Raw genomic sequence first — 24,087 nt, forward strand, 5'->3', positions numbered from 1 at the left:
CCAAAATATGACAAAAGCAACCGAACTATATTTATTATGCTAAAAAATAATGAATACAGGATTATTAACTGCAACACTTACATAATTCTGCAACTTTAGTTAGGATCTCACATTTTCAATACTACATTTTAATTTGTATCGTACAATCCTCAAACCAAGCCCTACATTACTCTAATCTCATATTATATACTGTGCCAAGGTGGATGGTGAGCAAGACCGAATATAACAGTGCAAGCAGTTTATCGGCTTACTTTTTGGTATCAGTGTGATCAAACCACATTGTGATTCCATATCTATGACCTTCGTCAAACTGCCATGTTCCCCTAGATTTTAATTTTCTAAGTAATTCTGCTCTCACTGGCATCTTAAATACCAGGCAAGGCAGAATCTCACATTTGCCTGTACTTTTAATTCCTGTAGACTGGTCATGAGCCAACAACAATTTCTTAGAAAAACCAGCTAAGGACAAACCTTCACTTCAACCAGTATCACAATGAAAGAGTTTTACGTGACATTAAAAAGAGAATGTTCATTTACCTCTTTTAAAATCAACTCAATTTGCCATATTTCCTGCTGATTAAACAAATGACACTATGTTTACTCTTCTGTTCCCAGGAAATAAGTTATTCACATCTTTGTATGAATTCAGATCTCCTTTTTAATGTTCTGGCAAAAGAGCTATGCATCTCTGCTTCAGAAGATTACCTAACAGAGATTGCAGAGTATAGGGGTTATGTGGCTCAGCAGATGTAACTGCTACTGTTATTAGCAGAGAAGGAACAGTTTATGGGGATCAGAGGCAGGAGATTACTGGAGAGGAAGGCATCAAGACAACCAGCAAATACTGAACTGGGCAAAAGGGTCACTGATGAGGCAGTTCCTTTGGCAGCAGTTGCAGATTCAACGGCCAAAGTAGCACCAATTTTCTACAATGACAGTGAGCAACAAGAAGAGGTGAGGTGGAGTCCGAGGTATAGAGTGGAAGAGGTAAAAGGGACCTTGTAAGAAAACTCTTTATTTTTATTTATAAATTATAAAGTTATAAATAAATCTCAAATTGCAGAACAATTTTTATATAAAATTCAAAGCCTTAAGAAGGAAGAAATTAATCTCCACTATAAAAATATGATAATCTATTTCTACAGGCTCAAACCAACAAACAAGCATATCCCAAGCATTTCAAGCCACACCTTTAGCAAAGAAATGGTGATAAAGAACACTTAAAAATTGACACATTTCAGCAAACCCACTAGTTTTGCTTTGATGAAAGTGAACAAAAGATTAAAATTTATTTTAATCTCTGTTATAATTTTTTTATAAACACAAATAAAGCTTGAAAAAACCGACATAAGTCAGTTTTCCTAGCATAAGAAGCTGCTGGTTATATCTTCAAGATTTCCTGTATCAAACCTTTTTTTCAGAAATACCAAAATGTCAAGATGAGAGTTTATAAAGCCAGAACTTCTTATTTTTGTTAAATAAATAACCTAAAATCTTTACAAAATGTCACTTATTTGCAAGAGTATAAATAAAAAGACAGTATTTAATACCACTAAATTTCACTGCAATAGCCTTCCTATTCTTGCTGCTTGTAGGTCCCAGACATTCTCCCTTTTTCCCACTATTGAGTAACACCTGAATTAACTTGACCATATCCCAAACAAGGATCAGAAAAAAAAAACAAATAATGAAGAAACCCCAACATTCTTTCATCCTTGTACTGGTAAGCCAATTTCCTTTCCCTATTTTATTCTGTTATCTTCCTCTTCTTATCTAAGTAGTTCACCACAGCTAGCAGGAACAACTACCTTTGCCTCACTTTACTGGGACCAATAAAACAAACTAGGAAGAGACTAAAAAGTCTCAAGTTTTCTATTAATGTTTCCAGAAGACAAACAGTTTTAAGTAGATGCTGAATCTTCCAATCTTTCCCTGCTTTTTAATCTCTTCCTGTCTTATATCCATTCATCGAATGGTTTTACAGAGAATACAGGCTTCAAACAACTTGTAACATTATGTATGACCACACACACAATCACCCTTTCCAGAGAAGACAGTTTTAAAGACCACTTGGGAGATAAACGGATTCTCTCTCCTTAAGGCAATATACAAGTCATCATTTAATTTCTTTCCTTGTTTAGGTTAGATATAAGGAAGAAGTTCTTTACTGTGAGGGTGGTCAGGCACTGGAATGGGTTGCCCAAACACGTTGTGAATGCTCCATCCCTGGCTGTGTTCAAGGCTGGGTTAGATGAAGTCCTGGGTGACATGGTTTAGTGTGAGGTGTCCCTGCCTATGGCAAGGGGGTTAGAACTAGATGATCTTAAGGTCCTTTCCAACCCTAACTATTCTATGATTCACAATGAAGAATATTGTTGTGTCTTCTGTTATTCATTAGTATTACAGATAAACTTGTTGTCTATTGCACAAGTGTACTAAGCAGACAAAATGGAGAACTGGACTATTTGCAACTTGGTTGGGCTATTCCAAATAATCCAACTGGATTATTTCCAACTTGGTTTTAAAATGATGGGATACGTCACTTCTACAAACAACAAACTACCTTTTCAGTATTACTGGACCTCCCATATTCCTTCATTCTCCAACACTCAGAAATGGATTGTACAATTTTAAAGTGGACTCCCTTGTACAGGAGTTACTCTTAACCCTTATGCAGCACTTGGCTTTCAAGTCCTGGCAGAGGATACTAGCCCGTGTATTACAAAGGAACATAAGAAACTTGTTTGTTCACTGGTCTGTGCTCTGTCACAGGCCTTCAGAAATGTTTCATCTGTTTGCTACAGAGAGTAAGACACCATAAAATTAAATATAATACGAATCATTGTTCTTGTGACTGTATGAAGACTTCATATGATGTAAAAATATGGAAACTATGCACTAACTTATATCAAATGAACCCAACACATCCAGCTTCTTTTTGAATTAAACTGTAAGCCACAATTAAAGGCATAAATTCTGTTCCCTGGTTCAATGTACAGACACTTTTTTTCAGCACTCAAGATACCAGAATACAGATGTATTTCTTCCCATTACAGGAACAAAATTTGAGATAGAACACATGCTCTTCATTTCACTGAAATTAAATGGACATTAATGTAATTTTGTTACCTTTTTTGCAGTTGTTTTTTCCACCATGGTGCTGTCACTGTCAGAATTTTCAACTTGAGCTGTTTTTGAAGACCCAAATTTGGGCATCTTATAGCTGTTTAGCTAGCTGTATCTTGTATCAGTGGGTTCATTGTGTGTCTGAAAAATAAACAAAGAACATTATTTAAATATATACACTGCAGTGCCATTTCAGGACAAATGTTGTTATTGTAGATGGTAGCAGAGGTGAACAGTATCCTTAGAAGGTGGGTAACAGTGACACCTGACTTCAAGCATCCCACTCATCCACAGCCCAAGCCTTGGGGCGAAACCCTGAAAGGTCTAACATAGCTACTCCTGGGGACACAGCCATTAGAAAACCACCAAGTCAGTTGCTGAACTGCCTCAGTCCTCTAACTTACCTCTTTGGCAGACTGAACACTTTTGGGGATTTGATGGGCCATTTGTTCATTATCTCGCTTAATTTTATAGGTAGTAAGACTGGGAAGATGCACAAGATCATTTCTAGCAACACTATAAAGAGCAATTAAGCTTTGTAGCCTGGGAAACCGAAATCTGTCTACCCAAAATATGGAAAGACGATCAAATCTTGGTGATTTACTGTACTGTTAGAACAAGAGATACGTGTTATAAGAAAAAATCTAAAGGTTAGACCTTTAACTAGAAGCCTTAATTTTCACTATCTAGCAAATTAATTATATAAGCCATTGCTGTGCATATATATATATAAATATATATGCATATGAAGCTCTAAGAGCTCTGTGATGTTTCATCTCCAAGCCAAGTGTCATTACAAATTCACACAATGGAAGAGGTCTGGCTTGCCTCTTCCACAGAGCAAAGAACCACTCTTCTTGCAAGAAGAAAGGTCATGTAGAAAGGAAAACCACATTTGACTTCACTTTAAAGCTGGTGATGTTTTATGGGGCTTTTTGAGTTAATGTATTATGTTACAAATATTTATGTGATCACAGTCTTATTGAATCTTGTAGTAATTTTATGTCTCACTGAGAAATTTCAAGAGTGACATTTATATTGTTGCTTTACAGTTAAGATTTTGGGATCATCATGTAGCAAATTTGTTGGTGTTATAGGGCCACTGTTTTGGTTTGACATTGGTAACTGACAACAGAGGCTGATATTTTCTCTTTGGCAGATGACTTTGAGAAAACTGCTTTGCACACCAGACCTGACACATAAAATTTTCATATTTAAACACATTTTTACACCCCACCCACCCATCCAACCCCCACAAGACCTAAACTATGAGAAATTCCCTAACAGAATACTTAGCTAAGATTAATACTGTTATATAGAGCAAAGTAATATCTCTCTTACTCCTCCAGAACAGAAAGGGAAGAATAAGAGGAGAAGGAAAGTTTAAAATGTTCAATCCTCAAGTTAGAAAATTAGGAAATGCTGCACTAAGGTTTGCTCTTCTCCTCCACTTCCCCTACACCTGAGGGTGGTGTGAATTGTTTTGGTGGTGTTTGTTTGGGTTTTTTCAACATTAACCACAAGCTTATGAAAACCAGGAAGAGCTTAATTAGAAACTGTCTGACATACCACAATCTGAATCTTGTCTCCACTATGATACAAGACACAATATTGTGGAATTCCTACTATTCTGCTCTTACCCAGAACAAAAGAAACATTAGTATATTCCCTTCATCTATGTAGTGTCAGTAGGATCTTTGCAGCCCTACTGATATGGACAGTATTTGTTCATTTTTAAGGGACATCAAAGCACATGTTTATTTGTCTTTTCTTTGTATATGCTTTATGTAATAGTTGCAGAGGGGAAAAAAAGGTTATTGGTGCAATGAAGAGTATTCTAGAATGAGTTTTCTGTAGTTTACCAAAAAAATTTCTTAATCCTAAAAGAAGCAATGAGTTAGTATCTTCACAGACACTTTTGGATGATACTGTGCTGACTACGCCATACATAAGAGTATTACTACAGCAGCAAATATCTCCATTATCATGCATTTAAAAAGAAGACACAGTCATAAATCCAGTTTTCCTCAGTTCGCCTCTCAAATCCTCTTTAAGTTTCACTTGCCACAATTCCCATTGTATACATCATCATGTTTACAATTACTTTAAAACAGATTTAAATGTGAAAGTTATCTTCATTATTTTAATTAAAGTATTTCTGATTGCATATGCTGCTGTTTTCTTTCCTTCCTTTTTTTATACTACTTGACTCCCTGAAGCTACCTCCATTCCTGCTTTGATTTTCTTCCTTTCCTGATGCGATACACTGTTCTCTATACTCTTCTGGTACTGACAGTAAGAAGCCCAACTTCATGAGCTTAGTAAAATTCATCAGCTTAGGCTTGGCTCCATTCCCCTTATTTGCCTTCAGCAGCAGGGACTAAACCATATTAGGTGAACAAGAGCTCCTTCGTAACAAAAGGCCCAGCCTCCCTGGGCATGTCCTTGCAAATCTTAGTAAACAGAAATAGTTTATTTTTAAAAATAGTACACTTTTACACAAAAAATAAAATAATTCAAGCTACAAGGCATTGTACAGGGGCAAGAGGATGATGTGAACTTTTTCAAAATAAATTCATAAATTTAAACTAAAGGTATTTTTAAATAATACAGTTAGCACAAATACCATACAAATATAAAGTAAATGAAAATGCCAAGAGAAGCTGCGGCTGCCCCATCCGTGGCTGTGTTCAAGGCCAGGTTGGATGGGGCTTTGAGCAACCTGGTCTAGTGGAAGGTGTCCCTGCCCACACCTGGGGAGTTGGAACAGATCATGTTCTAACTATAAGCATCCCAATGATTCCATGAAAAGAGAAATCAGAGCATGTTTACATTTTCTTCACCACCTGATCAAAAGTAAATGTGAATTTGTTCCATTCTCGACCCCAAATCCAATTACATTTTGAAGAGAAAACTGCTTTGGAAGTTGACTATAACTGAGTATAACATACTGGATTATTGAAGAAGAACCATCACAACTATCACATTGACACATGGCAGTATTTTCATGAAGTATTTTATATACCAGGTTGGTATTTCACAATCCCTCTGTGAAACACTTTTCAGACATAAATGCTACAAATATTTGAGGGGGAAAAAAAATTCTTTTCATAAAGTGTAGCTCTTTTATAAGAGCTATGGTCCAGAAATGTAAGCAAATTATTCAACCCATGATCACATAGTATATCTTACAATCAAATTCTGAACTGAAAAGTGATTTTACTGTCATTTTAATTTTATTTCCATTTGCCTGCAATGCAGTGCCATTTCAGTTCGTGTTCTGAACAGTCAACAAACATTTGCATTCAGAGTGAAAATGTAGAACATTAGCAGGTTCTTCCAGGGAAACCTAGATCTGTCTGTTTTGAGTTTCCTTCAGGGCTGTTTCTTAATGCAATTACTGGTTTATTAGGCAGCCTTGATGGCATATTTCAAATCACCAGAACCCTAAACTGAGTGTTAAACTCTTTACATTCAAATTATTCTCCTCTGTCACAACAAGCAGCACCATCACTCTTCCTCTAACAGGCACAGCTGTGCTTTTTCTCTCACACACTGATCTATTTTATGCTTTTCAATAAAACATAGAATCTGCTTTCTACTAAAGAAACTTCTCTGCATGTAACAAAGTGGATAATCAGATTTTATGCTTGCATGTCTTTATGCTTGAACATATTTCCGGTACATTCATTATCAGTTATCAATGTTCCATTATTTGAAATACTGTTAAACTTCTTTTCTCAATCATTTTTCACTTAAAGAAAAAAAAATAAAATCTATTTCCCCTTTAGAGTAACAAATATAAGCATTTTGACAGATTCACAGCCAGTGATACAAAAAACCAGGATTATTTCATTAAAAAAACCCTCACCCAAAAAAAAACCCTATCAACCACCAGAACTTCAAACACAGGTGGCTACAGAAAATTAGGCATATAATAAATCTCTAATACCAATAGATTTCTGTATTAACTTATTAACTTGTATAAGCTTACATCTAGTACTAATGAAAGAGTACGCCTCCACCTATGTGAAAAAACAGAGAATTCATGCCATACTCCAAGAACAAAAAAACCCTCTCTTCCAATATGAATTTACTCCAGACTGGGAAACAGTGAATCGACTGTACAAAATTTCTGCTATAAATATTTGACAGGAGTACTTCAGAATGTTTTGCTAAAATTCAACTTCTGAAAATGACAGCTAAGGCTACATCTACATTAGCAAGGAATACACAATTAGCAAGAGCAGATCTGTAGACTGGAACAGCTGGTAACAAAAAGAATTTACACTAGTCACGTTTAGCAATTTTACCCTAGACTAGTTCTAGGGCAGTCTCATGTACTAAGCACACATTAAAGGCTGGAGCACATTCAGCACATTGCTGAACACATCTCTCAGCTTAAAACAGGAGGAATTAAGCTCTGATGCCACCGTATAGCAAGCGAAACCACAGTGAGGAGAGCTAAGGACAGTAATTTTAAAGGTGTATACCTGATTCAAACTAAGACACTGACCTATTTCCTCCTAGCGATCTCCCCCCTCCCATTCATAAGACTTTGTCTCTTCCAAGATTATTTAGAAATGACTAGTATGATCTGCATCTCGAAGCTATTAAGACTCTATTATGGAAAGCAAAATAAAAGTTGGTGGATGAGTGTAATAGAGAGATGTCTAAGAACAGCTGAACTGAGAGAAAGGCAGGCAAAAGCCAACATTACATATTCCGTTCAGAGAAAGCCAGCTGGCCAACCCTTATGTACATACTGGCTAATTAAGAAGTACGTAGGTAGCTCCCGCCCAGCCATACCAAATGTTATCTACATTCTGGTGGGAGTGTTAAAAGCAGCTAAGGTTAATGCACTGGGTATATTACAAAAGACTGAAATCCACAGAAAACTGGTTTTTTTACATATGGTAAGGAGCAGAGTTTAAGTAGAAAGATACTAGCAAAAAGATGTTCATTTAACTAAGTTTAACAGTCTTTGGGTTCTTTTTTTCTTCGTATCGGGAAAGTGCAAATTACTTCAGTATTTTATTTCACAATAAAAGCACCCTTCAGCAAACAACTTTGAGAGTGACTTCTTCCCAAAAGAGATTTGTTAACGAACTCCAGTGTTACCAGTACTAAATGAAATGTGATGGGAGATGTAGCAGCATTGTCAATTTTTTTCTTCTTACAGAACTCAGTGGTTCTATACACACAGTTATTTAACCACAACCTACTGCTATACAATGAACCAGCTGCCAGTCAGACTGCAATGCATGTGTTATCAGATCAGCATCTACCTTTTCACACACTGTGTCCAGTAAGAAAAGAATAGCTCAAGGTGGAACAAAAGATTATTTGGGATCTTTTGGTTAGAGGCTGGGGATGTGCTAAGACACGCAAGACCTGGACTTTGGGACTGTGGGGAAAGACTTTATTCAAGTACAACATACACTGGCTTGGGAAATTAAACACCACATGTATGAAAAGAGCACCTCTATTTTTACCTGGTATTTCCCCCACGGAAGTATGCCTGTGAGGAGCAAAACTTCAGAATACTAAATGAGAGAATGTGACTGTGATGAGGAAGCTGCAGAGAAACTTGAGAGGACAAGTCAGAAGGGATTATGCTTGGGAAGAAAGCACAGTAGACTCCGTGATCACCACACAAGATTCTTTTTTCCACCCTAGAACACAGAACTCAAACCAAAATTATTCAGTCTTGCCATTCCTGTGGCCCTGTAAAAAAAGCACAAGCGTTCCATCTCCTTTTAGCTTTAATGGAGGATGACAGCTTACTACTGTGGTCAGTTTTCCATTACCTCCTTGGACAGACATACATCTTAAACACTGCTGACTCACAAGAATGTCAAAATGATGGTAAAGAATGACACATTGCCCAGGATGTGTACTTCAAAATCTCATTAGAACATTATACAAAATATTGGTTTGAAATTTCAAAATTTCAGAGTGACTGTAGCCACAAAAATTTTAGTCTTTCTAATAAGGTCATCATTGCAGAGAACTATATAAACACAGCTATTCTATAATCATTGCAGCAGCTTATTTGATCTTTACAATGAAAGAACTATTAAAGGCTTCATTTGAGCAAAACCAGTTTCAGATATCGTGCAGAGTCTTATGAATACAGCGTTATATGGATCTCCCCCAAAAGACCTCCTCCCAGTCATTTAGCAATTAAAGGCTCTGCAGGGTGCTAAAGTCAAAGTTGAGCAGGTATAAGACCTATATAATAAAACATTTTTTCCAAAAGCTGAAAATACATTAGACATGTGCAGCTATAACAGACTAAACATTCACTGCAGTACATCCCTACTGGCAAGCCCACCTCCTGTTGCAGGCTAGAAGCACGTTATCCTTTACAAGCTTAAAGAAAAACACATTTTGAATAAGAAAAGATGAAACAGAGGCTCATTGTGTATGTTATACTATCTAAGACTAAATTTTTACCATCATCCCTTCCTGTGGGATGTGGCATGCACTAAAAGACCATCAACTACAATGAACCTAACAAATTACCAGGTACTTTTTGCCCTGCACTCCATGGTGTCTCACTGTACTTGCAATTCAGTTCTCTAGCAGTAACCAGCATGAATTACTAAATACTACTGGCTTTAGGTAGCACACCAATTTAGTATGCTGGAGAGAAGAGTGCCTTAATGGTACATGCAGTGGCTTACACAAATGAAAGGTGACAAGAACACTTTTTTATTTGGAAAATATTCACAAGCTCTTTTCACACATGACTGTGACAGTGCAGGCCATGTAGATTCCAGTGTCACAGTTATGATGAAAGAACTAAGCTCCAACACAGTCTCAAACTAATGGTGCCTAAGGCAACAGTCTGTTGTGGTAGTAAGTGCAAATGCAGTACCCAGGGTGGACATGAGTCACAAATTTGGCAGATTTTACAGCAGCATCTGATGGTTAAATATGACAAAACAGGAATTCTTTTTTATTACAGTTTTCCTTTAAGATTTGCACAATACTTGAGATGAGTTTGTGGCTAGAACATGTAATGCTGAGATCAGTTCTACTCCTTTCTCTGCTATACCTATTGTGCAACCTCAGAAAAAGTGCCTTACCCTCCCCCCCCCCCGCAACAATTCTCCCTACTAGATGTCGGATGATACATTTAAAAAATCCAAGAGAACAGAACACCAACCTAACAAACACACTTTTCAGAAATATATGCCATGACATAATTTGGATATGTGTATTCTGGAGACTCCACAGATCCTAGCTAATACGTGGAATGGTCTACTAGACTTGCTGCCCTGTCAAAGATTTTGATATGAAATGTCTAGATACTTGAGATTCAAACATCTAAGAACTGCACAAATCTTTCTGTAATAAGAAAAACAGAATTATTTTAACCTCATTTTATAAGGGTGTACTTGAACAGTGAAGCAGGAATAAGCAATGACTACTCATAATCTCCAGAACAGCTTTTAATATACTCTGAAGTACCTACTCATTGCATGCCAGACTCCACTACGCAGCACTAGGACTAAGTCCCTGAAAAACAGCCGACACTCAGGCAGCAAGAAAGATTTTCCAGTACTTCAGCTGGAACTCACCACTACTTCCTACCAAAATAAAGAACATATCTCATAGTCTAGGAATTTCTACTCGGAAGAGCAAAAAATGAGAGGACATACAACTCTTTCCTATGTAGAAAACAAACAAGACTCTGCAGGGGTTTTGCACTTGCCTATATAGGACCTCGGGCTCCGACCCAGAACACCTTCAAATCCTTATTTTAAGAGCCAAAGTTTACCTGTGCTTGGTTTCAAGTGTCAAGTTCCACTGATTTCACAATACTCTTCAATCCAGTTTCCATGCTAATCATAGCACCTAAACGTGCCTACCTCTTTCTAACAAATATGCTCTAGTAAAGAACATGACTGAATCTGCAGGTATTTGATTAAGTTTTAATAAGGCTTTACCGCACCTTTCTTACTTAAAAAAACTAAACACATGCTTATCAAAGAACACAAGAACTTCATTGCTCATTGAATTAAAGAATAACTGAGGTTAAGGAACATCTGGAGGTCATCCAAGTCCCTCAGTTATCTAGTCAGTCAGACATTTTCAGCTGTTGCACCTTACACAGACCAGGTCAAGTTTGTTAGTTGAGCAGGAAAAAAAGCTGTAAAAGAAAACATGGAGAATAAAAACCTTCCTATTGCTGACTAACTATAGACACATATAAATGATGCAGTTGCATTTTATAAGCAGCACACTTGAATAAGAAAAAAACCAACAAACTAACTTTGGCCCAATATTTAATTTACAAAATCTAATTCTCCAATTGAAGATACCACACCCCAATATGCGTTTGAAATCTGTTGCATGGATTGACTGAATTTTAGAGGCACTATTGGTTTGTGAGTTTCAGACAGCCCATGCTTCAATAACAGCTGTATCTGAGCAAGAGATGGCTTCTCTTTTGTGTCACAGGTCATTAGAAATACACCTGCACTTATTTCTGTAACGTTTTCTTGCAACTACACTTACAATAAATGTCAAGCAAGTAAGGACTCTAACTCTTGTTGAAGTAGCACTGAACATCTTTCATGTCACATACATAACTAAAACTCAAAAAACTCACCTGGCAGAATGAAAGAAATACATTTGCACTGATTTGCCTCTGCAAGTAAAATCAAAACAAGACAAAAACAGATTTTCAGGGTATCTTACAACTCTGATTTTATTTATATTTCCTTAGACATGATCAAGCAACATACTCATTTGCTGAACGTTCCTTTTAAGCCAGTTTAGCTCTTGATGCTCCTACAGAAATGTTTAAGTAGCACTAGAGACAAAACCTTTGTGATCATTCTTACTACTGGCAAAGGCAAATTCTCATAGCAATTGAAGAAACTGGCTTCTCTTGCTGTGTGAAAATTTTCTGAGAACTTGGTGAAGTTCTGAGGAACTACTGACCAGAAGCACATACAACAAGTGGCTTCTCTTACTTCCAGACAAAGAGAATCCACTGGTTACTCATACCATGATTCCCTGCTATTTCAGCTTGTCTTGGTTTCTGCCTTCTTAAAAAGAAGGAAATGTCTGCAATACTTTTAATTATTATTATTTTAAAACACACCCTAAATAAAAAGGAGGACCTATCCTGGACAACACTACAGAACTTACTATCCATAAATCAAAACTGGGAATAATAATGGTTAGGGTTCCCCTTTCACAGACATTAATTTATTTTCACAATATCACTGGAAGATGAGAATGCATTATGTCCTTCATTTTACGAATGGCAACTTCAGTTCACAGAACTAATGAAGTCAGGAGTTTCAGCAATTTGCCAAACCCAGACTTCATTTTTCAGATTATTTCATGTTAGATAGCACTTTATACTTGGTTAGACCATAGCTACTAGTGACTTCACTAGAAACAACTAGAGCAACTCCTCTTCCCTACCACTGCTGAAGGAAAAAGGTAAAACAGTGTCAAAGCAGTTATCCACAAGTGAGAAAAACACTTGGCAAATGTTCACAAAAAAGCTTGCTTCTTACATGAATTCCAAAATAGACTAAAACTTGGTAATATTCAGGGTCAGTACTCAACTTTCTTGAACATGGGACCCTCTTTTCTCTTCCTGCAACCTCCTCCTAAGTTAGATGACTTATTCCAACTGCTGCAAGAGGACTCCTGTTGGAGCAATATCCTGGACTGCACAATTTTAACTTATCCCTAGAGATCCACTCAGTTCATTACTTTGAAGTGGAGTCCCAGCCAAAAACCATCAACTTGTGATCACATTCTGCTATCTGCAGAAGTGCTACTCTAACATACGGCAGACAGCATTTCTAACACAGCAGAACATAAAGGTTACTGACACTAACCTTTATGCAAGAGGCATGCAAATACAGACAAGAAGCACTAGTTTCACTTCTTCCGCAACACACTCCCATTTTCCTCCCTTACTTTCTCTGAAGTTTCCAGTCCTAAATAGATTCTGAGGTCCTCCCACTGCAAATGTCACTCTGCACATCAAGATTATGAAAAAAAAAAAAAAATCAAAGCAGCTTGTTTGTATCAGATTTCTAAACTCATATAGAATTATTGTTTATGTCTTGCCAAGGCACTGGAAAAAAATCACAAAGGCTAAAATTTTGTCAAAATATCCTTGCAGATGTTATGCCAAACAATCTAGTTTTGCTTGGTATAAAAGAGCAAAACAACCCTGAACATGACACAGAAAAAGAAACAAAAAGATACCAGCTATCTGTAAATGACCTTTAATGTTCTTCCAGTAGACGGTGAACATGGAAGAATTAAAGAAAGTGAGTGTGCTAGGCTCTAATTCTACTTTAACATCTCACAGTAATATTAGTAATCACTAAATATTAAAGTTCAAGTATCCAAAAAGGTATCATTTTCAAAGGGCGGGAGACTCTCAAAGAATCAGATTCATGGACCCAAAACCTGGATAAACCCATCATATCCATTCTGGATAGGCATCAAGCCCTATCCAAACAAAGACACTAGAGACTGCCTTCAAAAACCTGGTAAGGTACCGGGAAAAGGTATGAAATAAAAGAAATAGGGATGAATCCTTGCCCAGTTGACTCTTGAGCATCTCCTAGAGCACTGAACTATATCCTGACTTAAAAAAAAAAAAAAAAAAAAAAAAAAAAGGAGAAAAAACCACTATGGGAATTAATGTGCTTACATAATGTTGTTTAGGGTGAAAAATGTTGACAAACACGGCCTAAACTGACAGGTCACACAACCTTGAAAACAGGAAAGTGGAGAAGATGGTGCTTTGCAGCACAGATCCCAAAAGATTTAATATAAACAGACATCTGAAACAGGGAAGCATTGAATGAGAAGGTACCTGAAGGAACAAAAAGTAAGATCAAATACTATGGTTTCTTCAATTCTATTTTTGAACAGTAATAGTTTCACAAGTCTGAAATCCTAAATGCTAGTTGGTTGGTAAAGAAAATACATAGGGCTAAGAAACTGTCTTTACAGTAGGTACTCTTTGGTTTACATCTCAATCATGTAGATGTTTACATTCATGATAAAATATCAGAACACAAGTCCTTCCAGCTTAAGATTTCAGGATAATACACTATTTCACAGAAGTCTTAGCGCTGCAGGCTTGCTTAATCATGAAGCGTGTAGACTGGATACATATAGAACAAATAAACTTGCAAAACCACAGTCTTAAGTGATTAATAAATTCACAATAGGATTGGAAAAATGCTATTTTTTCCAAAGCATAAAACAGTAGGACATTTGATACCACAATGGCATCCCAGATTGTGCAAGAATAGCAGAATTGTCATCAATAAATCTTGCAAAAAAGGTACATCATTCTATCACCACTATTTCATCATACTGAGTGCTGCACTCAAAGCATTTAAACTAATATTTTCTGACAAAACTGATTTAGAATGAAACAATTTAAATTACCAAAGCTGAAAGTCTGTGGAGCTTATATACAACATAAACCAGATGCCATTTTTATCAGAGAATGGCTATGAATTACTTAAAAATGCTCCCTGATTCTGAAAGACTTGCGTTAAAGCTTTTTTTATGTGCATAAGTACACATCCCTGGCTCAAACTGAGAGGACCAAGATGTAGGAAACAAATGTTAAAGAACAGGATTATATTCTGGCATTAGCAACAAAAAAAAACAAACGAAAAAAAAAAACACTGCCTCTCCCCAGAATGGTGATAAACCTGCCTTCCAGAAGTCAGACACTGACTTCCATTTCAGTGTGGCAGGGATGGCTCCCACAGTGACAAAGGGCATCATTCCTTCTGAACCACATATACTATTTCTACAGCATTCCCCCATGTGGGCCAGTAAGGAACTGCAACCGGTGCCAGGATTCAAGACAAATCTGGAAGATATTTGTCAGTATTGTCTTATTTGCAACTGCATTTCTCTACTCTCACATTAACCCTTTGTCTTTTCATCTTTTCACGCAAGATTACTGTTACGCATTACTGTTCCCATATATGGCCGATCATTCTACAAGGAAGCGCTGGAAAGAAACAAACAGAACGATGAGGGTACAAATACAACTGGTTGAATAAATAATTATTTTTCTTCTTGAAAGAATTCTGCAAGATCAAAAATAACATTAATTTTCTTTTTAAATTTTATCAATAATAAGACACTAGTTTCCGAAGAAATGCTTTTATTAATACTTATGATTTAGCTACTGTTCAGATTTCTGCTTTGGCAGAAGAAAATAAAGTTGTTTCACTTTCAGTTTCTCACTCACAGGCTTACTCCGAGTTGCAGGCACTGGAAGAGACTCTCCAGTTAAGTTCTAGTACAAACAACGTAGAGAGGACAGACATGCATTTGTCTTTTCTTTCTTAAAACAGCAATCTCAGAAACTGCAATTTTAGTAAGTGAAATGAAGTGCAAATAATTCTTATTTATGCAACCAGTTAATTAGTCACAAAAAAAAAATACTTCATTGAGAATAAGCAGTAGAACAGTAAAACGCAACACAGCTTTACAAGACTACCACATACAGGCAGTACAAGAAGAATGCATCCTTTGACTCTTAAAAATGAAATTAGGTCAGGAAAAGCACATTACCTACAACAGTTGGAAAAAAAAATCTATTCCACACTATTAAAAAAAAAAACCAAATAGGGAAAAAAAAGAAAAAAGGAAGTTTGACAGTTTTACAACCTATCAAGCCTTCAGCAGCAGGTTCAAGAAGGAATCCCAATAAACTAAAATCGGAACTTAACAACATTTTACTCACACTGTTGGGGTGAATTCCAGGTTCAGCTGGTCACGGCTATAAGCAATCTGCTTATAGCAGATTGGTGGAGGTGCGGACCAGATGACCTCCAGGGGTGTTTTCTGATCTCAGCTAGTCTATGACTGTTTTACCAATTAGAACTGCAGATGTTCTTTACCCCAGCAACAGCATGTCTACTGGCAGTTCTCTCGCTGATATGTTCAGCATATGAAAAAGTTTAAGCCTTCTACATTCTCTAGCAACTTATGCTATGTAGTCAGGACAGAATTTACTCCAACAAAGACCTACACAGGTGGCTAGAAGAACCTGTGTAGCTTGTGAGTACAGATGTCATATGCAAGTTAAATCATATCATTAAGACAGCCGCGTAGAATACAAACATCATAGTCCTACAGAGGGATATACCTACCTGTCAAAATAAACATTTACATAGGAAAACGACCTTACTTCTTTACTCTGAGAATCAGACATACTGATACATAAGTTCCCGGAGTGTCTGAAGGGGGATCTCCCTTTATTCTGGACGGCCTTTCAAAATAAAGGAGATTCTTGATCCTATAAAGAAGAAATTTGTTCTGGGAAAGAAATGAGTCGTGCCTGCCCAAGAACCCTGGCTCTTAGGAGCCAAAAACACTTATTGCAAAATTCATTAGTCCTCCTTTTTAATCTACAAGTTTAAAAACCTGTATATTCACAGGTGCTTGCTTCCTCTTGAGTCTTTTTTAGGATGAGCTACAGGTTCCAAAGAAGCACCTGCACAGATGTTTATCATAACATGATACTCCTTTTAAGTTAAATGGAGAAGTGGAGGTGTAAACTTTTGATCTAGTGGATCCTTAAAGATGTAACTAAGTAGATTTTAGCTACATCCTAATTAGATGTAACTATGTAGACCTTTGCCAACTATGACAGACTATTCCATTATCACAGTGCCTACCAAAGGAAAACTTACAAGCCTTTCTATCAGTACTTCGCCAAACTCAGTTGTCAATAGGCTTGCTTATCTTGAGTTTAAATTCCTTCTACAGGAATCTACATCCTCTATGGAAACCTTCTAAATATCTGCAAAACAAGACATTTCTAACCTACTGTATACATGATTACTAGAACCTCAGTAATTTCCATTTCAATCTTCATAAGCTAATGATAATTTGCCAACCTAAACCCAAAAAAACCCCACAACTTACCTGCAGCACTGCCAGAAGGAACATAATCTTAAAGCTACGCAAAGGCCTTTCATGGTCGAAAAGCAGATGAACTGCCAACACGTATTTACAGACCTCCAACTTTAGGAGGATTCAGCATGGGTAAACAGTGCACTTGAGTGCTACCATTCATGTGTAAGACCTAAAGCAGCAGGTGCAGGGAAAAACAGCAAGCGTCTGACCAGGCTTATCTACAGGTCCCCAGCTGGCTAACAGAGGTTTTTGTCCTGGCTAAACTGTGAAGACATGCAAAATATTTTACGGTCTTTATTGCCACCTCTTGGCCATCACCAAATATCACAAAACTAACAGAACAAGATCGTATGCCAGTTCCTTTATGGAAATAATTTTTCTTTGGGGGAAAAGAGACTGCGAGGAAACAGATGGAGTAGAAACAGAGAACAGAGAATATCCAGAACACTGTTTGCATACAAGTATAACTATTTAGAGCTGTAAAGCTACAACGAGTAGTGCAGTTAGCCTTCATTAATATTTTACTGCGTTGTCTGAAGAATCGCAGGGACTGGAAAGCAAAGGAGCAGTTATTTTCCAAACAAAAAACTGTATCCTTTATTTACTTAAAAAAGGTAGGTAATGCAGCTGTCAAGACACCTGTCCCTTCTTGAAGTCAGAAGATGAATGGATTAGCACTACCCACACTAGCAAGAGAGTATCACTAAATGAACTTTCCATTTTTCCTTTGTAACGAAACTTGTAGTAAGAACCCAGATTAGTAGGTTGCTGAACAGCAGAGCACCACAGAAAGATTATTTCTCTCATTTAGCATTCTTTGTTGCACACAGTCTTGAAGCAAACATAAGCACAGTCTCGAAGTGAACATAAGAGGAAGGCATTTCCATGAACCAGCTAAAGAAGTTATTTATTAATCAGAGTTTGAAAGGTTTGAAAAGCCAGACACTTTTTAAGTAGGACTAATACAAAAGGCTTTGAAAGAGAAAGGAAACTGTTGGAAACGTCTTCACATAAGTAAGCCCATTTTCACTGTCAAAGCAATGGAACTTTCTAAGATTTCTACCACAACAATAGTGGAAACGCAAAGTGTAATTTTGTTTCTGTTGCACTTAATACATTCTGAAGCTCAGGGAGGAGAAATAAGTGCTTTTTAATCTCTGATGTTTTACAGCCTCGCAAATGCAAGATATGGAACAAGAAGAAATTTCAATACTCTCCATCTCCACTAGGCTACAGCAAGTAGAAAGCATATGACAGGAGCAGGGAAGAAAATACCTCAAGTCTTTCTCTTCAGCTTGCATTTTGATTTTTTGCCTCCAGTATAGCTCATAATTCTGTTTCTAACATTGCTAATGACTTTCCTTAGTGTAAACCAGTCCTCTTGTGGCATTACTGCTACTTACAGCACTCCAAGTAGCAGCCATGAAACTGAGGAGAGTTCATTCAATATTGCTTGCTAAAAATGAAAGTACTTGCAGAAGATATAAGGATGCTTTGTCAGATCCAGGGAGAAACCCCAAATAAGCCAAGGCACAGTTATACTCTCAAGGACTTCAAATCTCTCCTTAAATTAATATTTAGGTTTCACGCAAGGTGGCAATAAAGGTCCTCAACTGTACAGCTAAGATACAAAGAACAGCTCCACAAGCTTTGGAGGAAATTTCTAAGACTTCTCTAAGTTCTAGAGTAATGATGAACTGGTAAGAAAAAAACCCTAAATATGTTAGCAGGGCTCTGACTTCTGTTGTTCTGTTAATAAAACTATTCAGTGTCATAACACAAAATGCAAGACAGAGTTTGTGCTAATATTTATTTCATACCATCTGTTGCTAGAGTCTAAGTAGAGTCTAATGATGCAGTTAAAAAGATATAGTCCGATTTGGAGACTAAATGACCAATCAAAATTTATACTACTCCATCTGCAATAGAACATAGAAAAGAAGAAACACCAAGTATTCATGCCCAGCCCACCTCTTCACAAGATAAGATCCAAAAAACATCAAAAGTTGTTCTGAGTGTGTATATTAACAGTTTGGTAGCAGGTTAATCATTACATATTTTCTCATCAATAGTTTTTTTTCCTATTTTACAGGAGACCAACTCATCTTTCAATCAATTTCGTCAGCCTAACACTGTCTAAACATGGCAAACCATTCAACATTTGCTTTCATATATCTATATGCCAAATTTTAAGGAAGATGTTCTAACTCAACCATTTCTAGGTGCCCGCATTTCCACTACAAGGATGTCTAGGACTTTTCCTCTAGTAAAGTTAAAGCTGGAACAGTTCATGGGTTTTGCAGCAGTTCAGACGCCTAATGCTGCAAAGAAGCTGCTGTTTGAGACTATGACTGGTGACCTCTAATTTAATAAACACAGAGATTCAATCTTCAATATATTCTTTTAATCCTAAGGTAAGTGGTAACATAGCAGCACCCCCTGCAACTAATGCCAAACAAACATTGAAGCTTCATAAGCACTCGTTCAGCCTGCTTATTAAAAGACCTTTTCCTCAAAGAAGTTAACTTATTGTGCAAGCCTGCTGGAAGAAATCATAAATGAACTTCAGTTTGTTGCACAGAGCTTGCTTTCTTACTCAACATCTGTCCAAAGCTGTGCTGTCTGTAGTATTCAGAGTTCACAAATAATTTTGAGTAATCCTCTGGGTGGGTGAAGAACACACAAAGAGATGGCAGAAATCCTTGTATCTGAAAGACTGAGCTGTCATCTTTGTGAAAGAACCAAAGGCTCTGTGATCAACTGTCTGCACTCAGTGATTACTAGAGAAAACCTAGGAAATCAGACAAGGAACTCACATACCATACACCAAAAAACTGACAGCACCACAAGAATGCCACTATAGTCCCCTGGGTGCTGAGAAAAATACTGGCACGCCTTGACATTTTAGCTTACAAGACATACAGGAAAGTAGAAGTATTAAAGGGGGAGTAGGGGAAGACACAGATGGTCAATGGGTTTACCATTATGTTCCCAATGAAGGATCCTGCTTTACCTCAAAGCCTGGGATTTTATTTGAGAAGACAGTTTCTCAACCTTGCACAGAAACCTACTGAATTCACACAGGGTGACATTAAGGTCACCAGCTGATACAAAGTCACAAGGTTAGCTGAGAGTCCGAGTTTCCATCTTAAGAATGAAGTGAGTGACACCCAACATCTGCACAAGCCTTGAGTAAGAAGCACAGGTGAAATGCCCTGACATCTCACTTCATCTTGAGGATCTTAGAATCATAGAACAGTTAGGGTTGGAAAGGACCTCAAGATCATCTAGTTCCAACCCCCCTGCCATGGGCAGGGACACCTCACACTAAACCATCTCACCCAAGGCTCTGTCCAGCCTGGCCTTGAACACTGCCAGGGATGGAGCATTCACAACTTCCCTGGGCAGCCCATTCCAGCGCCTCACCACCCTCACAGTAAAGAACTTCTTCCTTATATCCAATCTAAACTTCCCCTGTTTAAGTTTTAACCCGTTACCCCTTGTCCTGCCACTACAGTCCCTAATGAAGAGTCCCTCCCCAGTATCCCTATAGGCCCCCTTCAGGTACTGGAAGGCTGCTATGAGGTCTCCACGCAGCCTTCTCTTCTCCAGGCTGAACAGTCCCAACTTTCCCAGCCTGTCTTCATATGGGAGGTGCTCCAGTCCCCTGATCATCCTCTTGGCCCTCCTCTGGACTTGTTCCAGCAGTTCCATGTCCTTTTTATTTTGAGGACACCAGAACTGCACACAATGCTCCAAGTGAGGTCTCACAAGAACAGAGTAGAAGGGCAGGATCACCTCCTTTGACCTGCTGGTCACGCTTCTTTTGATGCAGCCCAGGATACGGTTGGCTTTCTGGGCTGCAAGCACACACTGCCGGTTCATGTTAAGTTTCTCATTGGATCTACTATCCTGGTGACTATTATCCACTGAACTATAGCAAATTATTACAGTGGAAGAAGGAAAGCAAGCACAGGGCCATTAGTTCTTTGCAGCTGCCCAGCACCTGTGGGTAGCTCACCATGTTCCTACCTAGAGTAAATAAGATGTAAGGACAACCAAACCACTATCAACCTGTATACTGAAAACCACCCAAACTCTTGCTGCTTCGAAACTCGAGAGCACAAATGCACACCCCCTCCCCTGAAATCATGACATGTCAATAACAGTGAATTATTTTAATAAAAGTTAATGATTTCTTATAGACATGATGATCTCACCCTTTCCTAGCATTCCAAGATTAAACGGTTTTTCCTGGAACATGAGTACATTTGGACCATTCCACATCTGTCCGATAGCTTTTTGTTCCTACAAGAATCACAACTTACTCACTTGTCTTCATTAAAGAACTGTTTTATCCCACGAGCTACCTTGTAATTCAGAGGCATAGAATTCAGATTTTCCTCCACATCCCATAGCCCACAGAAGGCAGGCAGAGAACACAGTGACAGCATCCAGACAATTTCCACAAGACCTCTATTTGACAATACTGATATTGAATTACTCATTTTATTTGTGAGTTTAAATAAATAAATAAATAAATGATGATGTCCTTTAATTTCTTGTCAGCTATCCAGCCCGTAACAAACACTAAATAAAAGACGGAGTACTAGCAATACTCCTGCAGTCAGGCTAGAACCACATAAAGAACCGTGCATCTGAGCCTGGCATTCCCTCTTTTCTCGCCCTTCCTTTGTTGCCTAGTGTCACCTGTGCCGCGCGAGTTACAGTGCTCCACACCAGCGGCGGCTGCCTTGCGCTGGCACACCAGGCAGCTCAACGTATTCTTCTGCAGAGCAGCCGGGCAGCCGCGAGCATACAACGGAAGCCGCCGGGAACGCCTCACCCGCTCGCCCCAGGTCTCGATCTGACGAGGCCAGGCTGCCCCGGCAGGGCGGCACGGCCGAAAGCGGCGGAGCGACTCCAGAGGCTGGAGCGAGCTGCCGAAATTCCCGAAACGGAGACGGGGCGGCGGCACGCCTGTGTGAGCGTGTGTACACCGCCATGCCGCGCTCCGCACCCGCGCCGCGGCCGCCCGTACAGCCCGCGCCACCTTCCAACACCACCACCCCGGCCATGCCTCCCGCCGCAACGGCCGCCCCGGCCCCTCTGCACGGCCAAGCGGGCCCCCCGCGGGGCGGCGGGGCAGGGGCTGCGCTGGGCGGGCGAGAGGCGCGGCCGCCAGACGGTGACAGCGGCGGCCATGGCTCCCGCCGGGGTTCTGACAGGCTGACAGCCCAGCGCCGCCGACCGCCGCCGCCGTGCCCCCCGCGCCCGGCAGCCTGCCCTCCCAGCTCAGCAGGGCCGGCGCGGTGCCCGGTGCTCGGGAGGGCACGGCAGCGGCTACACCCCCTGCGGCGGCAGGCGGTGCGGGCTGCCCGGACGCCCCGCTGCCCGCCGTGTGGGGACAAGGGGGCGTCACCCCGCGGCACCGCCGCGGCAGGTGGGATCGGGGGGGGCCGCGCCGCGCACCGGGGAGGTGCGCTCCAGTCCTCACCTTCTCTGGGGAGCCCGCGGCGGGACGCGTCCTCCTTCTCCTCCCGCCGCTTAACCCCGTCCTCTCTGTGTGTGGCGGCGGATCCGGCAGGGGAGCGGCCACCGCCCGCCAGCACCGCCGGTGCCCAGGGGCTCGGGCTCAGCCCCGGCTCCGGCCGCTGTGGCTGCCGGGTTTGAAAACACCCCTCCCCTCCCCCGCCCGCCCTCCCTCTCCCCCTGCGCTGCCGTTGCCGCTCCCCTCCCCCTTCCCTAACGTCGGCGCTCGAGCAGGGCTCCGCGGCGCTCTCATTGGCCGCGCCCCGCCCACGTGGCCCTCGCACAGGGCACGGGGCGCGGGCGGGCCGGCGCTCGGGCCGTCGCTGGGGAGGGAAGGGTTCAACGTCCGTTACGGCGCCGCTCTGCTCCCCGGCCCGCGGGGCAGGGGCGCGGGCGCGCCCTCCCCTTCCGCCGGGCCCCTCGGGAGGGGCGCGCTCGGTCCCGTGCGCACGGGGGATAACGGGCTCGCGGGGGGACCGGGGCGGGGGGGCGGGCGTAACGGGGTGGCGAGGGAAAGGCGCCAGCGGCGCGCACGCGCCGGGGCGGCCGCGCTGTGCTCGGCGGTGGCCGCTGGAACGTTCTGGAAATGGCGGCGGCCCCGGTGCCTCGCGCCTGGTGGAGGGGCAGGGACGGTGCGAGGGGGGAAGGCGGGACGGCAGCCGCGCTGCAGCCGCTGCCGCCACCCGCTGCGCCGCCACGGCGCTGCTGATCGCTCCCGGCCGCCCGCCCGGCCGCCGCGGGGAGGGGTTTTCTGGCGGCGATGGCGCAGTGAGTTTTAACGGCCCGCGCACCGCGCCTGCGTGGTGGGCGCAGCCTGAGGTGCGTCTGAATGGGGTGGGTGCGTGCCCAGCGTGAGCGTTGGCCGGCGGTAGGACGGGATCGCTGCGTTGCCCGCAGCCCGCAGCGAAGGGGCCCGCAGCCTCTGGGAGCAGCCTCTGGCCGCAGGTGCGTGTGGCGCGGCGCCGGGGGGGCCGCTGTCCTGCGGGGCACTCGCGCGGAGGGGCTGCGGGCGGACGAGCCCGCCGCGCCTGGGCCTTGTCGGTGCTTTCTGCCGCGCCGAGCTTAGCCGGGGACCTCGTCCGCTCCCGCTCGGCGCTTCGCACCCCGGCGGGCGCAGCAGAGCGCTGCGGGGCCGCCTGTGTGGGTGTGCGGGCCCCGGCCCCGCAGAGCCTGCTGTGTGTGGAGCTCGGGCCTGCTTCCAGGTGTAAGAACATCAAAAAGTGTGTAGCTTTTAGGGGTGTCTTGCTTGCGCCAGTAAGACGGACGTCATACAAATGCATCAGAAGGGGTTACAGGAGCAGGCTGACGTTAGTCCTAGTTGCAGCTTTGAAAATGGGTCATTCATCTGCACTTGTGAAAGGCTTTGTAACTGCTTATTAAAATAGTATTACACGGTAAGACTTAAAGGAATTTAGTCACGTGTGGTTTGGTACTTGTGCGTTCTGGATGGGTGGGGGGGGCTAAAGATACATGGGC

The 24,087-nt window shown here is 41.1% G+C and overlaps 1 protein-coding gene and 1 long non-coding RNA gene across 3 annotated transcripts in view; one reads left to right on the plus strand and one right to left on the minus strand.

The window, feature by feature from the left end:
* Positions 1-22,740, minus strand: part of ANKRD12 (ankyrin repeat domain 12) — a 63,531-nt gene extending 40,791 nt beyond the window's left edge. Inside the window, exons 1-2 of one of the 2 annotated variants that reach the window (XM_065668003.1) lie at positions 22,577-22,740; positions 3,130-3,267 (exon numbers count right to left, since the gene is read on the minus strand). In XM_065668003.1, coding sequence (XP_065524075.1) covers positions 3,130-3,216 — 87 coding nt within the window. In that variant the 5' untranslated portion in view covers positions 3,217-3,267; positions 22,577-22,740. Of the gene's footprint in view, positions 1-3,129; positions 3,268-22,576 lie in introns of those variants that run through there. The other variant, XM_065668004.1, reaches the window with a different exon arrangement.
* Positions 22,741-23,257: 517 nt separating this feature from the next.
* LOC136008559 (uncharacterized) overlaps positions 23,258-24,087 on the plus strand; it is an 81,876-nt gene continuing 81,046 nt past the window's right edge. The window contains exon 1 of the long non-coding RNA XR_010610138.1: positions 23,258-23,556. This is a non-coding gene — a long non-coding RNA (uncharacterized LOC136008559). The remainder of the gene's footprint in view (positions 23,557-24,087) is intronic.

Source organism: Lathamus discolor, chromosome 2, assembly GCF_037157495.1.
Source record: "Lathamus discolor isolate bLatDis1 chromosome 2, bLatDis1.hap1, whole genome shotgun sequence".
In the NCBI taxonomy this organism is placed as follows: Eukaryota; Metazoa; Chordata; class Aves; order Psittaciformes; family Psittacidae; genus Lathamus; species Lathamus discolor.